The following is an 18,484-nucleotide window of genomic DNA, read 5'->3' on the forward strand; positions in this document are numbered from 1 at the left end:
CCTCGACCTAAGTGCTGGATTTATAGGCATGCGCCACCGTGCCTGGCCAACTCATTTTCTTTACTTCAGCTTTCTTGGCTAATCCCTTTGCACTGGCATAGATGTTTTCCCCAAACCTCTGAATCATCAGACTTCCATGAGGCCCATACCCTTTGATGTAGACCTCCTTGTCCTCAGCCTTCATCTTCAGAATGGGTGCCCTCCTTAGTGCAGCCACTCTGTGCAGTAAATAGAAGCCACTTACTACAAAGATCCTTCTTGAAGGATGAAAAGAGAAGGATTCTAAGATGGCCTGTGATGGCAGTTGGGGGTGGCAGAATCTCCACCTGGAAATAAGTGGAAGCTGGAATGAATGCTGTCCTTCCTGGGACAGCAGAGAAATAAATGAGATGATCTCAAAGGAGTTCTATGTTAGAAAAAGAAGTGGGCGCACACATAGTTAGATAAACAGCTGTGTTCTTCCTTAACCCCTCCTTACCCCATCTTCTCCATGGCAACCAGGCCCACCCCGAGGGACTCATCTTTTATGGCAGCTTCATGTAGAACAAGTTGTACAGGCTATTGAATTTCACAGTTTGCATAAACTTCAGGTTAGGACCCCCTCAGGACTCACCGTCTGCTCCTTCTCAGCGAGTTCGTGGTGTGATAATGATGCTGTCCCCCGTGGGAGGCCTCCTGAGCTGCTCCCATTTCCAGCTGTCATCATGGGTGTCTGTGCACGTGTCACCTGTTCAACGCTAGAAACAGGAGACATGCAGAGGACTGGAAAGCCCATGAGATGTCTGGCCCGCCACGTTTCCGTTCCCCCAGCTTGTGCTTCAGGACCTGCTGAGACCTCAAAGAAGAGGGTGTTAGGAGCCACCCACTGGAAAGGAAGGCCCAGAGAAAAACATTTCTTAAGGAGCCATGAGTAGGCAGGATCCAGCAGTAAAGGAAGAGACTGAATATTTTCTCAGAAAGATAAACTCAGGGAGGGTAAAGGGATTTTGGAGCTCACATAACAGAGGTCTTCTTCACTCCAAGCGAGTATATCAGTTTCCCAGGGCTGCCTTAACAAAGAAACACAAACAGGTGGCTTAAACAACCTGAATGTATTTGGAGGCCTGAACTTCAAGATCAAGGTGTCAGCAGTGTGGGTTCCTTCTGAGCTCTGTGAGGGGGAATCTGCTGCAGGCCTCCTTCCTGGCTTCTGGTGGTTGCTGGAATCTTTGCCATTCCTTGGCTTGTAGAAGCATCAACCTGACCTCTGCCTTCATGTCCACATGGCATTCTATCTCTGTGTGTGTATCTGTCTCCCTAGTTTTTTTTTTTCTTTTTTTAATAAATGCCCTGCCATATTGGATTAGTGACCACCCTAATTATCTCATTTTAATATGATTACTTCTTTAAAGACCCTATATCCAAAGAAAGTGCCATTCTAAGGTACTGAATTAGATCTTTACCATATGAATTTTGAGGAGACAGGAGTCAAACCATAAGAGTGAGCATTCTGATCAGAGGGGGGAGATGCCACCATTCCAAATACATTAATTCACTCATTAAATGAATATTTAATTAATGACAACTGTATGCCATGAACTGTGCTGGGCTTGGAAGTTGTCTGTGGCATGTATACATGAGTCCTGGTTAGGGAGATTAGGTTATGCAGCCTCTTCCAATGTAGCCCCAGCCTATCCTTGAACATTGGCTACCTGGAAGAGGCTGGAAACTGACTGCCCTGCAGGGCACTGTGCTTCCTCCAAAAGGCCTGGGGTGGACTTCTAACCTCCACCCTCTGCAGTTGTGTCCTGTGTAGAAGGAGGACTGAAGCAGGGATACAGGTCTCCTGCTAATGAGGACACTAACCTCAGGCAAGGAACATGAGCCGACCAGCCAACATTCTAATTCTGGGAGTCTTCATGACAATTGCTTCTCTTTAACAAGACTCTCCCATATGCCAGGCTCTGAGCCTACTCCTCCAAACAACCCCGCAAGATGGCTATGATTATCTCCACTTAAGAGTTGGGGAAACAGTGCTTAGAGAAGTAAAGAATTAGCCCAGTGTCACACCCATATCTGGTTAGCAGCAGAGCAGAAGGCAGACTTCCTCTACCACACCATGGTGAGGGGGATGGGGGGCTGTTCCTTGGCTATACATTTCCCCACCTCATCCCACCCCAAGTGTAACAAAAATGTCTGCGTCCAGAATCAGAATCCTCTTGGAACTTACCAAGAGATGCCAGACAAATTGGGAATATTGGTTACCCTTTGTACTGAGCCTTAAAGTAACCTTCACCTAACTGTCTTCCTAAACATAATGAGGTCCACACTTACTCCTATGAGTGGGAGGAAAAACAACAAGAAGGGGATATTGGGGTGCATGTGAACTTGGGGCAGTCACTTCTTGCCTTTCAGGGGGAAGCATTATTCTAACCCCTACCCCAGTTATTTCTTGAAGCTATCACATTCAGTTAGGTTTGTTGTTGTCGTTGTTATTGTTTTTGCTATGCCCACCAATGAGATGGCCATTAAGCTAAAGTGAAATCTGGATTCCCTGGCCTGGCAGCTCTGACCTCTCAATCATCTCAGCCTGATGGGAGAGGCCAGACAATGGGGCCCAGGTGGTTCACACTTGCAGGCAAGAACAGATCAGGGTGAAGCCAAGGCAAAGCAGGCTTAAGATGCAGGAGATGAACACCAGAGTTGGTGTGACCAGGAGCCCACCACCCTTAAGATGTGAAAGAACATTCCTGTGTGTTCCCAAAGTCACCTGGCACGTTGCACCATACGGCCACACTGATGCCAGGCAGTGGGGGTGTTAGGTTTACAGCTGTTTCTCCATTGACCACCATGTAGCTTTTACTTTATGAATTTTTCAACCTCAGTAACTTCTCCACCACCTCCATAGTCCATGCTTAGGGAATATAAATTCTCTTTAACATTATCTTACATATCTTAGGTACATGTAACTGAGAAAGAAAGTCAATTATAGAAAACCACGCACACTGGCCTCCAAAACCAAGCTCAAATAATTGTTGATACCTTAATAGTTTGAGATGATCCATCACTCCTGCTGGCTCCTGTTCTCCACTTGCACAAATAATTTAAAGTAGATTGGTTTTGCCTGGATTCTCTCAGATGCAAATGCATTTGTGAAACTGTTGGGGAAACTGGGACATTTACAAGTATTTATCTGCAAGGCTGCACCAAATCTCTGCAGAAAAGGCCAAAAGCCACCTGCCCAGGGCCAGAGTGACTCACTGCAAAGTTCCCCACAAATAAATAAATAAGTCAGCCAGCTTTCCTGAGAAACAAGCCGGCACTCTGATCTTTCGTTCATTTATTTGCAGGCCTCATTAATATAACATCACTGCAACAAACAGCTAACGGGGAATGGTGTCAGGATGAATAATGGAGTTACTCTGCTGAGATAACAATTAGGTTTTGAATGTACTATCAGCTAAGACAGAGCCAGCAAGGATTCACGCCGGGCAGGAGAGCTGGCACCGCCAATGTCATAGATTCCTACAGAGCTCGTCAGCTGGGCTCTAGTCTGCTGTGAAGAGTGCACACACAGGCACACATACACATACACTCCAAGTGGAAAAGAATACCACAATTCACTTTCTCAGACCCAGCATCCAGGTGTCTTTAGGAGCCAGGAAGGAATGAAAACGTGCAGCCACAAAGTTGGCATCGCTGCCCTCTAAAGTCAAATGAGTGAGAGGATTAGGAAAGAGAGGAGAAGCTGTCAACGCATCCTCGACTTGTCCTCACTGGTTTGTCCTGATTAGGGGGCTCCCCAGGGCAGAACCCTCCTGAAATCCCAATCTTAGACACAAAAGCTTTTAATACAGAGTATGAACATCCGCTGAGGATGCTGACGGGGCTGAGGCCATTCTGGAGTGGCTTCTTCGGCACCTCTTCTCCTTCTGGGAGGCTCTGACATTAGTTTCTCCTGTCTCCTTTTACAAATCCAGTGGGCGGGCACTGCCCACCTGCTGGAAACCATGGTGAGAGCTGCGCAGGCCCATCAGAGGGGCAGCCAATGCCACGCTGGGCAACGTCCACACCAACCACCTCTCCTTCTCGAGTCAGCCTGTCTGCCCCTGCCCTGAGTTCCCATCAAGAACAGGACCCAGAGGCTCCACCTGTGTAGGATGCTCGTGAAAACAAAGCTACTTTTCCTTTGGACCTCAGCTAACCCAGCTTCCACCTGGATTTCTTCAACATAAAATAGTCATGAGAAAAATCATAGCCACCTTTCACGGAATACTTACCTTGCACTTAGCTCAGCACCTCACATATGTCATCTCATTTCGACCTCAAAACAACTGTTATGAAATAGAAGTTAGTATTGTCATTAGACCCATTTCATAGATGAGGACACTGAAGCACTATGAGGTCTGATAACTTTCTTTTTCTGCTTTTTTTTTTTTTTTTTTGAGATGGAGTCTCACTCTGTTGCCCAGGCTGGAGTGCAGCGGCGCAATCTTGGTTCACTGCAAGCTCTGCCACCTGGGTTCACGCCATTCTCCTGCCTCAGCCTCCCAAGTAGCTGGGACTATAGGCGCCCGCCACCACGCCCAGCTAATTTTTTTTGTATTTTCAGTAGAGAGGGGGTTTCACCATGTTAGCCAGGATGGTCTCGATCTGCTGACCTCGTGATCCACCCGCCTCGGCCTCCCAAAGTGCTGGGATTACAGGCGTGAGCCACTGCACCCGGCCAAGGTCTGATAACTTTCTTGAAGTGACATTGAGAGTGAGTTTTAGAACTGGAATTTGACCTGCAGCTACTTGACTCAAGAGCCCCTATGTTTGACCCGTGTACTATACTATCCTTCATCTCTTTCCTGAGCTCACTTGGACAAATAGAACTGTCAATCTGCAGAGCCAGAGGAGAGAAAGGAGCTGGCACCAAGCTCTTCCTCTTGCAGGCTTGCTGCAGAGATGGGAAGAAAGTCAGTAGTCCCCAGTCCCAGCATTGTTTGGGGAGACTGGACATTCACAGGGAGAGACAAAGGGGCAAGGCCAAGAGGGGAGTGTGGATATTGCCTGGCTGAGGTCAGAGAGGAGTGGGGATGGATGCTGAGAAGTTCAGGGAGCCAGAGAGAGCAGGAGTAAAGGCAGTGACCAGCAAGGCCAACTCCAGAGCTCCTTGGAAAGCAGCAAGGCATGGCCTTAACCATGTCTTAAGTCCTCGCCATGCACTTCTTGATCTGTGCATCTTAAGCCTGCTGCCGAGATGGGAAGAAAGGGAAAGGGGCTGGAGTGCCTAAGCAGACAGAAGCGAAGAGCAGGCCAGGGCATGCGTTCTTATGGTGGGTGACCAAGGATGGGGGTCTCCCCGGGGTAGTGCTGTGGGAAGGCAAAAAGCAGCAGTTAGATAAACCTGGCTGGGCTCTGCCACTCACTGTGGAACCTTAAACAAGTTACTTAACCTCTCTGGGACACTATTTCTCATCTGAAAAATGGGAACGATGATAACACCTCATAGCTTGTTTTGAGCCCTTAGTGGGATAAAATATGTAAAGCCCCTGGCATAATTCCTTACTCATTATAAGCACTTAAAGAATGTGAAAGCAGCAGCCATCGTTCTCAGAATCTTCAATACCTTGGAGCTGAAGCCCTGCTTCTGGCTTCTTTCTCGCCATCTCTATGAGCCCAGAGACACAACCAGAGGAAGATAGGGTGTCTAGAACGGGAGCTGAGCTTTGTGAAGCTCCCACCAAGCTCCTCTGCCCCGACAAGCCCCTACTCTGAAGTTGGCCCCAACCCTGCCCCAACAAGGCTCTGCCTGAGGCTGAACCTGGGAACAGCCCACCTGAGCACTCACTCCCCAGGCTGCCAAGCCCCTGGGCCTTCCAGCGCCTCCCCGGTGCAGCCCTTCATATCTCCCCAGCTGTAATTAATCGGCTGCATCTGCTCTTGCCCTTGGGCTGCTTTGTGGCACAGTTCCCTCCGAACTGTTCAATTAGTGGCTGCAAGAATGAGGTCGGGTGCAGCATCACGGCGGCTGCTTTCCAGGTCATGGCACCCACGGAGGAAAACAAACATGACAGGGTCTGGCAGGAACACAGATTTAGCTGGGGTGCCCTGGCACTCTCCAGGGTTCAGTTGGGCTGTGCTGCTCTCAAGGTGGGGTCTGAGCAGGTGGAGAAGTGACTCCCTAAACCAGAGGTTCCTGGAAGTTTTGAGAGGGCCTCAGCAGAAGATAGGAATCTCCTGCTTAGTCCCCTGCCATCGTCATATGTGCTGTGACCTAGGCATGCCTGCCTGATCCCACATCCTGCTGGCCTAGTCTTCCTGGCTTCACATGTACAGATCAAGAAGTGCATGGCCAGGACTTAAACTAGCCACCTTTATACCTGGGCGTGGTCACTGACTGCTCCTGGGGCAGGGTTTAGCGCTGCTAGCCTGAGCTCTCTACCCTAAAGTGTTTCCCTTATTTTCCCTCTGAATCCTGCAAACAATAGACACACTTTTTATTCTACAACCAGTCAATAGATATCAGTGATCTTAAGGCCAAGTAATAACACAACTTAAAGTCCCATTAAGATGCAAATACATTTTTTGTACTTGTTGTAAACAAATACAGAAAGGGAGGAGGGAACAGCTGAGTGAAAGGTGCCTAAAATGGGGGAAAGAACCCCTGGGAGGAAAACACAAAAGAACATGGGAAAGATACCAAATGTTTATCCTGCACTGGGTTTTGCCCACAGCCAGCCTGGTTAATGGCGTGTGTGACAAGCAAAGGAAGTCATCTTCGCAGGCCCTCCTTACTGCTCATCAATCAATCAGGCCTTTGCTGAAGCCACAACCCGAGTCTGGGTCACTACACTCTCAAAAGATGCATAGAAATCCGAGGGTCCAGAGAAAAGCATCCAAAATGATCAAAGGGTTTAGAAACCAAGATCGTCAGTGAAAAGGCTGGAAGAACTGCAGAAGCAAAGGCCAGGGGTGACTTAATTGCTGTCTTCAGTAGCTAAAAGATGTTTGATGAGGAGGCAGCTGTTCAGTCCTCCATTCGATGAGGAATCAAACCAGAAATTGGCTTAAATTAAAGCAAGGGAGATTGCAGGAAGAGCTGTTTAATGATCCCGATGTTAAAATACTACATCACTCTCAGGCAACAGTTACGTACCTCCACTCCTCCAGTCATCATTAAAGAACACAGTCTGTTCTAGTATCTGGTTGAGACCAGCATTTCCTTTTAACAGGGAATTGGGGATATTTATTGACAGTTACTCTGTTCCAGGCAGTGTGCTAAGGATTAGTTTGCTAAGAAAATCTAGATAGTCCCTTGTCCCAAGATAGTTATTGTCTTATTGAGGGAATAAGTAGTTACAGTGTAGTGTGGCAATCGTGGTCCTGGAGGTGTTCATAGAGGGAAGTGGGAGGGTAGGAGAAGGGGCTACTAAATCTGCTAAAGGAGTCAGGGGAGGCCTCCCTGAGGGGGCATCTTTTGAGTAGAGACTTGAGGCTGGGTAGGCATTTGTCAGTGGGCATGCTTGACCAGCACAGGGAACAGCATGTCAAATGCATAGAGGCTTTATACCCTATAGCTGTGGGGGCCCCTGAGCTCTCCCAGCGAGCACACGTACAGTCATGCATCACTTAACCATGGGGATGCATTCTGAGAAATGTGTCATTAGACAATTTCATCCTTGTGTGAACATCATGGCGGGTACTTACATAAACCTAGATGGTGTACCCTACTACACACCTAGGCTGCAAACCCGTACTGCATGTGACTGGTCCTGAACACCATAGGCGATTGTAACACAATGGTAAGTACTTGCGTATCTAAACATAAAAATGGGCTGGTAAAAATATGATGTAAAAGATTAAAAATGGTACACCATATTTAGGGCATTTACCATTTCCAGCTTGCAGGACTGGAAGTTGCTCTGAGTGAGTTCCGTGAGTGGTGAGTAAATGTGAAGGCCTAGGACATTACTGTACACTACCATAAACTGTAAAGACAGTATGCACTTAGGCTATACTAAATTAATTTAAAAATTGTTTTCTTCTTCAGTTGTAAATTAACTTTAGTTACTACAAAAAAAATTTTTTTTTTTTTTGAGACGGAGTTCTACTGTTGTTGCCCCGGCTGGAGTGCAGTGGCACAATCTCGGCTCACTGAAATCTCCACCTCCCGGTTCAAGCGATTCTCCTGCCTCAGTCTGCCGAGTAGCTGGGATTACAGGCATGCACCACCATGCCCAGCTAATTTTGTATTTTTAGTAAAGACGGAGTTTCCCCACGTTGGTCAGGCTGGTCTCAAACTCTTGACCTCAGGTGATCCGCCCACCTTGGCCTCCGAAAGTGCTGGGATTACAGGCATGAGCCACGGCGCCCGGCCGGTTACTATAACTTCTTACTTTATAGACTTAACTTTTTAACCTTTTGACTCTTTTGTAACAACACTTAGCTTAAAACACACACATTGTATAGCCGTACAAAAATATTTTCTTTCTTTATATCCTTATTCTGTAAGATTTTTTTCTAGTTTTGAAATTCACTTTTTAACTTTTTAAGCTTATTTTGTTAAAGACTAAGACGCAAAGACACAGATCATCCTAGGCCTACGCAGGGTCAGGATCATCCATATCACTGTCTTCCACCTCCTTATCTTATCCCGCTGTGAGATCTTCAGGGGCAACAGCACGCAAAGAGCTGCTGTCTCCTATGATGACAATGCCTTCTTCTGGAATCTCTTCTGAAGGTCCTCCCTGAAGTTGTTTTACAGTTAGCTTTTTTTTTAAAATAAGTAGAAGGAATACACTCTAAAATGGCAATAAAAAATATAGTAAGTACGTAAACGAATAACCTAGTCATTTAGCATCATTATCAAGTATTATGTGCTGTACATAATTGTATATGCTTCCCTAGGCTTTCCTACAACTTATGACTGCCACAATGCCACTAAGTGGTAGGAATTTTTCAGCTCCATTATAATCTTAAAGGACCATCGTCGTATATATGGTCCATCATTGACCAAAACGTCTATTTGGTCTGTAGTCCGTAAGAGGACAGGGCCAGGACTCTGGGGGGTCCCAAGTGTGAGGGGTGGGCAGAGGAAGGGCACACAGGCAGTGCCAGCACAGCACAGAGGGGAGAGCCTCAGTGACCCCTTTCACCCCAACTCAACAGCAGCAGGCTGCTTCTAGGATGTTCTTTCTCCAGTCCCCTTCTTCTAGCTCTCACTTCTGAGGTCCACATGGGGAGAATTCAGATAGACTTCTAGTCCACAGTATAATATGGGGTGAAAAGCATGGGGCTCAAATGAGTCAGTATCCAAAGATCTTCCCTGCTGATTTGACGTTTCACTTCCCTTCCCCCTCTCTCCACCTCCCCACCACACACACACACACACACACACACACACATACCCCAAACTGCCAAATCATTTGTTTGTGTGGGTGTCTCATTCAGAAGTACTTCCCTGAAAGAATTAATTGAGTTCATTGTGGAATGCTGCACCTACCCCAGAATGGCTGATAGCCAGGGAAAGAAGAAATGGCCAGAAGGGAGGGAGGAAATAATAAAGAACGTCTTGTACAGGGCCAGTGTTCTTCCAAATTTATTTTGGGTGAAAGGATGATGTCTGGCTCTGAATCTGCTTCTGTGCAGGGCACAGAACTCACCAAAGCCAGGGCCCTACTGTGGCAGCATCACCACTCTCTGCCCAAGCTCAGGCTTCGGGCATTCTCCAATAGGCCCATGAGCAGCTCTTTGCACCCTGGGTCACCCCAACATCTGTGATGAGCTCCCTCATCCATGTGTTGTCCTCCATCACCTCTAACCCTGCCAATTCTGACATCCCATGTTTAGTCATCTACAAAGACAGAGGTGCAGGGAAGGAGATTACCAATTATCAAGACCTACTCTCTAAACCAGCATACTAAGAACTCTCCAAATGTTATCTCACTTAATCTTCACATCATCCCTGTGAGGCAAGCATTATTATCTGTTTGTGAATGAGGATATTGAGATTCAAGGTCACATAACTCGTAAGTGTCAGAGCTGGTATTTAAATTCAGGCCTGTCTGATTCCAGAGGTTACTCTCTTCCTTCTGCAGACACTCTCCCAGCATCAGATGGTCTTTCTCCCCTACCTGAGTGTAGCCAGCAGCATAGAGCTATCTGAAACTGACCAAGACATGGATCCGCCTAACATGCTGACCGTACTTTGGTTTCCCTTCTGTCATTGGGGCACTCCATATGACTCCACCACAGCCTCTCATCCTCACCTCTGTGGGAGATGAGCTCTCCCCTCCCCTGCAGCCTCTCAGCTCCATCCAGATCTGGAAGAACTTGCTTAGAGTCCTGCAAGCAGTAGCTGGGGATTCAGCCAAATTGCCCCTGTATAGGTCCATGTAGAAAGGCCAGACGTGGCTTCCAGGAGAGCCAACTTTGTGGAATGCAGACCTGAGTGCCCTGCAATCAAAAGCTGCTTTTAAGAGAGAGCCCTGGGGACATGGTCTCTGTGTGTGTTGGGCAGGGCTGGTGGGGGTCGGGGGATTGGGACCCTGCGGCTTCCTGGTCTGAGGTGGTGTCCTGCAAGATCCTGCTCACTCCCTCTCTGGAGGAGAAATTCTTTGTCACCAAGCCTCCTCTCCCTGGCCATCTTCAAATACTTGATCCTAAGAAGAAATGCAGAAGGCAGGATGCAGGGTCCTTGCTTCCTGGGCCCACCAGAGATGGCATGGCCCTTGGACTCATTCTCAGCTGCCTGGAAGGCTTCACACAACAGAAGCTGCCTTCTACAGGGTGCCTCTCTCTGTTCCTTTGCACTCTGCACACAGACCTCCACCCTGAGCCACTCTGATTTTTAAGCTGGAGGTGAATGGGTAACATGTCCAAAGGCTCAGAGCTTTTTAAAGAGCGTGATGTAGAAAGAGAGGGTAGGACATGAATGACGTGCTATTGAATGGAAAGTGTGGCAGAAGGGGTAAAAGGGATCAGAACCAGAAAGACCACACCTGCCAGGCCAGCCTTAGGAATTAGGGACTTTGCCTTGGCAATGGCCAGAGCCATGGAAGGTTTTTAGAGCAAGAGACTGGTAACCTGGTCAAGTATGTGTTCATGAAGGTCACCCTGGCAGCTATTGGAAAGTAGATTTACATGCAAACCCTTGGGGTTAGTGTGGGTAGGAGATGATGTAGCTCTGCTGAACACCTACTCTGGAACACATGGGCTCAAAAGACACCTGGGAGTGAGAACCGATAGGGCCTGGTGACTTTCTTTATTATTCGTGGTAGATGAGAGAAAGAAACAGTTGAAGGTGCTTGCAGAATTCCTGGCTGGGTGCATGGTGAGTCCATTAACCTTGAAAGAGGATCTGGGAGGGTAATTGGCTTGGGGGTAGGAGGAGGAAAAATTAAGAGTTCATTTTTAGACATGGCGAAATTTGAGGCGCCTGAGGGACATAATGGGGAAGTGGAGATGCCCAGTAGCAATTGGATATATGGCTGTGGAGCTCAGGAGAGGGGCCTGCGCCAACCATATAGATTTGGAAGTCGTCAGTAATGGAGGCCTTGGGAATCCACTTGCAAATCAGATAATCACCACTTCATCTATGTTTTGGAAATTCAGGATTTTACGTGTCAGTTTTGCTTTAAGCAAGGAAGCTATAAGCTGTGTCTCCTGTAAGCCCCAGAGCATGATAGTTGCTTCATTGTCCCCTGAACTCCCTTGCCACCTACCCTGGGTGCTGGCAGCATGGTACACAGCATAGAAAGAAGACCGCCATAAAGACCCTACACTCCCCAGGCACTTTCCAAGCCCCGTGGACCTGGTTTAATGACCCACAAGGACACTGATTCTCCTGACTTGGATTCCCCCAGCTGCTAGCTGGAACTACCTATCTCACTTGTATCTTCATGCCAAGATTGTAATACTTGCTAGTAATTTGCCCCCCAAAAAAGTCTTCTTCTCTAAACAATATAAGCTGAATTATGCTTCTGAGCAGCTCTGTGCTAACAAATAGACCCTACAGCACCCCAATGGCCACAACCATGTGTCTGCCACTGATCCCTGAATGTTGGAAGGGAAGCACTGCGGTGATTTACCAGCAGGAGGAAGCTACCCCGTGGAAGCTGCCAGTGCCGCTGAGGATCCACAATGCAGTCCCCACATGCTACCTGCAAGACAGAAATATTTTTAGGCTTTCCAGAAAGATTTCATTTCACAGTTTTTCTGAAAGGTTGTAATTAACTGCAGCGAGCAAAAGAATGTTTTTTAAGAAATAGAAGTAGGGGAAGGAGGGAGAACCAATCAACACTGTTTTGTCAGTTCCTTTGGGTAGGTGGGTTCATGCCATCCAGGTGGCTAGGGAAGGGGATGGAGGGGCTGGTGAAGCTCATTCCAAGTGGATTAAAAGAGAACCAGGAACTAAAAGCAAATTGTCTCCTACGGATGCTCTCCTGCAGCAGGTAAGGAAGCAGCCCTTTCCGTTTCTCATTAACGAGTGTGCATTTCCCAGAGCCTAGGAGTCCCAGGTCCCTGAGGAAACCGTGCCAGGGGAGACTGGAACAGCCAGGATGGATTATTGTTGGATATTTTTAGAGTCCAGGGACAGAGGAGCTATAGTGGCTGTCAGTTCCTCATGCCAGCTCCTTCCTCTCCAAGTTGTCCTTCCTTCTCCCACCCTCACCCCCAGCATACAGAGACACCTCTGAGCCCCCTTGACTATATCTCTCTTGATTCATTTCATGTGTGTTGTTTAGTTTTATTCATAAGGGAGATATTTTATTTTCAGACAAGGGAGTCAGAGCCATAGACAAGGTGACTTGGGTAAAATGAGCCTCCAGATAAGAGTGTTCAGGGCCTGGATGGGACAGAGGGAAGGAGGCAGAACCATCTTTGTCCTACGGAGGATAGACAGGCAAGAGGTCTGAGTTCAAGTCCCAGCTCTGCAGCCAACTTACCAAGAGACTGGGAGTCTGAACAGCATATCAGCCAGGCAGTGAGGGAAGGAAGCATCTTTTCTCTCTCACTATCACTTGGTGGTTGGTGGCTGAATTGGCAGCACAATTCATGGTGCCCACATCACAGGAAGGGAGCAGTGCACCTGCCGAGAAGCAATGAGATAAGAAGGGTCTCCAGATCTCTCGACAGCATGTTCACCTGTACTCATCCATCATCTCCACCCCCGGGTACGCTGACCCTGCCACGCCATCAGACACTCCACCAGCACATACAGGGTCATGAGGGAGGCTGTCCAGAAGTGTCCAAAAACAGTTAGGCTATGGCTCTGCCCAGGTATCCTCTTCTGAGAGATTCTAGTGGACCCTCGATCTTCATCAAGTTCCTTTTTTTTTTGCTTCTTCCTTCTTCCATCCTGCCCTCCCTAGGATGTAGTAAAAAGAACACTTGACCTTTTTACAACTGTGTATACAAGTTGTTCAAAACTTTGGATATATCCCTGACTTCTCTGGGTCTCATGCATCGTGCTGTGAAAAGTAAGGATCTTAGAATAAGATACTCTGAGATCCCTTCCAGTTATGAAATTCTATATTCCTCTGCTATTTAGGATTGAGTTCACTTCTAATTATTTTTCCTGCTTCAGATAACTATTGGCCACAAAGTGTGAACTTACTCACTGGGATCTGTTGGGTCCCAAAGAGCTGCATTTTTCCAAGAGCCTGGTCTGTTCCCAGATAGAACTGTATTATGTCTTGAGAGACCCGGATTCTGCTATTCTGTTTCCAGTGTTTGGGGGCTGAATTAAGGAATGAATAAATAAGCAATCCTTGCTAACAGTAAGCCAGCAAAGATTTGGAATATCCAAAAGTTATTTCTTCTTGGTCCTAGCATATGTATAGGATGTTTTTTGCAGAACAGTGTCAAATGCACTTTCCATCTTTGATCATCTCCCCTGCAGCCACACCTAAGCTCTATTCCCCGCACTCCCACTGCTTTCCCTCTGTATCTGTCTTACCCCTGTATACCCCAAATCAGCGGTATTCATGAACTGCCTTTATCTCATCCTCCTTGACTCTAAGTTTCATAAGGGCAAATTTCCCGTCATATTCATCATTGTACCCCCAACAGGCTCTAGGACACAACAGCGGCAATAACAACACTGTCACAATTACAAAGTCCTCCGGTTTCCAAAGTGCTCCCTAGCACACCTTCTATTTGGTTCTTCCAAGCTCCCTTCGAGGTTGGCAGAAATGATTATACCTCCTTCACAACTAAGAAAACTGAAGTTCAGAGACGTTATGTGACTGATCGTAATCAGGCAACTAGTGAGTTAGAGACACGTCTCAAACCATGGTTTTCTGCCTTGAGTCTAGTATTCTTTCTGATAATTTTTTAAATAAGTAAATGAATGAATGAATGACCGAAAGAACCGAGGAAGCAGTGTAAAACAGAACATGATGTCAAGATCCGAGATAACCTAAAAAGTGGACAAAACACAGTCTCTCACCAGAATTCCTGGTGCCCATAGGTTCTTAAACCTCCCTGGGGAAGAGGGAAGGGCGCTGCTGTTTCTCTCCCTGTGGCCAACCCAAATTTTAATCCCATTTTCCTACTGCAGATTTTGACGGTGTCTGGACCGCCAGAAGGAGGGACACGAGTGACCATCCATGGCGTGAACCTGGGTCTGGACTTCTCCGAGATCGCCCACCATGTGCAGGTGGCTGGGGTGCCCTGCACGCCCCTCCCAGGGGAATACATCATCGCTGAGCAGTGAGTCTGCCCTGGCCGGCCCTTTTCCCATGGGAGCTTCAGAGTGGAGACTGGAGACTCTCCCCTTTCCCTTCCCTGGGCCTTTTCCATGATTCATCTCCCATTACCTTCTCCTCCTATGGACCTGCCCCAGAAGCCACCCCAGAGACCCCTCCTCCCTCACCTCCACCCTCAGGCGGTCTCATTCTGTTTGATTCCCTGTTCCCTGGCTCTTATGGCATCAGGGCTCCGGCCCTGACGGTCTCTCATTCAGTCTTTGCCTGCCCACCGGTGTGACTGAGCGTTTCCCCCAGCCCTTCCCCTGCCAGCCCCCATTGGAATGCATCCCGCACGGTGGGCTGCGGGCAACAATTTGTTTGGCGCATGGGGCTCTGACAGCAGCTTAATCCAAGCAGGGCCTCCGCCGGAGCAAATTCATTTATTTCACTAAGGGAAATGTCAGCTGGAAATTAGAAAATAGGCATGTAGTGGCGGACAGGCGAACGGGGCTCCAGGAGTGACATATGTTCCAATTTGGGGTGTTCGTTTCGCAGTGGCAGCCCGCTGTGGAGTTGGTGGGCAGGAGGTGGGCACGGAGCTGGGGGCGGGAGGATGAAAAAGGGGAGGCTACCCCTCCAAAGGAGAAAGCGGGAAGCAGCCACATCATTCTGCGTGATTTATCAGGACAGTTGGGTCAAGCCATTCTGATTCCACTGTGAACACAGCTCTGCAGGGGGTACTGGGAGCATGAGCAAGAGCATGACTTTGGGGCAGGGACTTCCTTCCCTTACTCTCAACCCTCTGCCAGGTCAGGTTGTTTCCTCAGATCCACCACTCCCCTCGCCAGAGCCTGCCTTTAGTGGCAACCATAAAAATGACATCGCTTTATCTTCCATCAGCACTTTGCAGTTAACAGAGCACTTTCTCATCCACTATCTCATTTTTAATTGGTAAGGACTCTGAGAGGTAAATATTGTTATCGTCATTCTGCAAAGCAGCAGAGAGCAAAGGACTCATGAGAAGTGAAGTGACTTGCCCCAGTTCATTCAGGGCATAAGTGCCTGAGGCAGAATTAGACTTTGAGTCTCCTGACCCCTAATGCAGGGCTACTTCCCTTCCATAACAGTGATGGCGCACAACTCCTGGACAGGAGCAGTCCGAAATTCCACGAATCCGTGTGTAGCTCTGAGGCTCAGAGGCCATGATTCTCGCAAGGCCCAGGGAAGGGTCAGAGTCCAAAGGGGTAAATTCCCAGACTCTGAGGGCAGTGTGATGCCTGCCAGCCACAGCAGGGGAGAAGAAAGAGCTGGCCTGATCTCTCAGATCCTTCAGGTCTGATCCTTCAATGACAGCCTTATTCCTGCAAGGAATGAGTCCTGGAGGAAAGGCTGGCTGAGCCGATAGGAAAGAGATGAGGAAGATGGAAAAAGGGAAAGGAAACAAATAGTGCTTCTGAGCTGAAAAAGAGGTGAAAGCTGTTGTGGCAGGAGCCAGGGCACCCACAGAAGGCCTCCTGGCAGACCATCTTTACAGAGCCCCGCCCCCTGCCAGACTGGGCAAGGTGCTCAGTTACATGACCCCAAATCCACCTCAACCTCAAGGACCTCCCTTGGGCCCCTGGATACCGACCTGTATCCAACTTGGTGAGATGCCACAGGAATCCAAAGGAAAGGGTTAGGGTATGGGGTGAGGGTGGGAGGTAAGGCTTTTAGCTGAGAAGTGCAAATTCCTGGGAAACTGGTCCTCAGAATCATGAGAGGTTTGGAATGAAGCCGTGTTTTAGACCTGCTTCCTCTGCTGACCAGCCCCAAGACCTTAGCAAGCTGTTCAGTCTCTGTGACCTTCATTAGCCTAATGTGCTGCCCAAATGTAAGGAATTTCAGTTCTATTTATGAAATGAAATGTACTGCACTCACCCCGCACCCAGGGCCATGGGGAGGAAAGTGTCGAGAGAAGCTGCAAGTGAGGCTATGAAAGGAGCATGGGGAGGGGAATGGTCCCCATGCATTCCTGCAGAGGCTGGTGGTCGCTCCAGAAAACCACCATCTCAGGTATAGGGTAGGCAGGAGGCAGAGAACACACCCCATGCCTCGCTGGATGCAGCCCTGGTTTCCAGCCATGCCAGGCTCGTTACCACTCCCGAGGTTTCAGAGTTTGTTAACATCATTAAAGCCTCCATCCTGGGCAGTGAGCAGCAGGCACAATCATTACAGATGTCTGTGAGAGATGAATTTGGCTAAAAGAGCCTGGTGCAGAGTCCCGGGCGCGGGCAGGATTCGCCAGCACGGTAATGATTCACCATATGCTTTGCCGTGCCATCTATCACTCAGCAATTAGGTTAATGTTGGTTAAAGGGCCCCGCTTAGTCCTGCAATCAGCATCCCACAGGTCTGTGGAGGGCTGGATGATTCAGTCACAGGAAGTTTCCTGGACCATGGGATGCAGGTTGAGGCTGCAGCTCAGCCCCTCCTGGGACAGGGGCTCCACATGGGGCAAATTCCCCTCAGATCCTCAGGCTGCTTCCCTCTCATCTGCTGTACCTGAGAACTCAGCCACTGTGGGGTGGATGTGAGATGTATGTGTACTGCTGCCCCAGGGAGCAAGGCACCATCTATGCCAGTCTATGGTAGGTGGTATAGTATGGGCAAGGGTACTGGGTTGCCTTTCAGGAGACTGGTGCTCAAGCCTTAGCTCAGCTGTGGATGAACCAGGTGACTTTGGGCAAGTTACTTTGCTCCCTGCTCCTCAAACATCTCATCTGGAAAATAGATATTTAGGAATAGATGATTTCTACATTGGCTTTGGTGGGCCTTTGGATGTCCAAACCGGTAAATGGTATGCCCATGGAATCTGCAGCTCCCATTGTAAAGATTACCTGTGGCACTAAGGTGCCTCCGGAAGACCCCTGGCACCAGGAGGAGTCAGGTCTTCAGATGTCAAAGCTGGACAGCTGTTTGGTCCAACTTCCCATTTTATAAGGAGAGAATCTAGGCATCTCTAGCTATTGTCTCCTAACAGTACATAGGGACCCCAGAGCCACCAGGGACACAGGGAGGAGACAGGGAAGGCAAGAGGCCTCAAGAAATCAAACCACAAGAAATCAGCCAATCTTGCTGACTTGCAAGACTTGGAGGAGGTGGTGGTGGGCACACCACTGCCTATGGTTATCTACAACCAAGAAGGTAGAGGGGACAAGTGGTTAGCTCTTAGAACCTGAGGAACCCAGCTCAGCCTTTCTTACCACCCCCTGCCAACAACCTCACCTCTACCAATGCTGCCATATCCATACTGTCCCTTCCTTGAAAGATGTACAGAGCATCCCACTAAATCTATTGGCAGTAGAGGGGAGTGGTCAGAAGCGTGAGCTCTGGAGTCGAGCTGACCCGGATTTGAATCAGGTCTCTGCCACTTACCAGAATTATGGCCATAGATAAGTCACTTAGCATCTCTGAGCCTTAGTTTCATTGCCTGTACAATGGAGATAAGACCCGCTCTGTAGCAGAGCCTGAGGATGGCATGAGATCCTGTCTTGTAGACTGCCTGGCAGAATCAGTAAACTGTAGTTCTTATTATTAAGGTCTAGAATCTGCTTTGGCATAATGCTCCTTCCACAATATAACCCTTTCCACTCCCTGCAGCTGCCCTAGCTTCTTCCTTTAACTCCTTATCTTCCTGAACTCAAATAACAAGTGCCTGCAACAAATACTTTCAAGCCCTTTCCACCCTTGCCTGCAGGCACTGGGTCCCAGGAATGAAAGGGAAGAAGAGTTGAGGTGATTAGAGTTTGTCTGCAATGCTGCCTGATTTTCTTAGGACTCTCCAG

General features: G+C 48.3%; 1 protein-coding gene across 2 annotated transcripts in view; it reads left to right on the top strand.

Annotated features, from left to right (window-relative positions):
- Positions 1-18,484, top strand: part of PLXNA2 (plexin A2) — a 196,485-nt gene that overhangs the window by 143,033 nt on the left and 34,968 nt on the right. For both annotated transcript variants that reach the window (XM_011975840.1, XM_011975841.1), the window contains one exon: positions 14,531-14,682. In XM_011975840.1, the coding sequence (XP_011831230.1) occupies positions 14,531-14,682 (152 nt within the window). The remainder of the gene's footprint in view (positions 1-14,530; positions 14,683-18,484) is intronic.

This window comes from Mandrillus leucophaeus, unplaced genomic scaffold, assembly GCF_000951045.1.
Source record: "Mandrillus leucophaeus isolate KB7577 unplaced genomic scaffold, Mleu.le_1.0 Scaffold159, whole genome shotgun sequence".
Classification (NCBI taxonomy): domain Eukaryota; kingdom Metazoa; phylum Chordata; class Mammalia; order Primates; family Cercopithecidae; genus Mandrillus; species Mandrillus leucophaeus.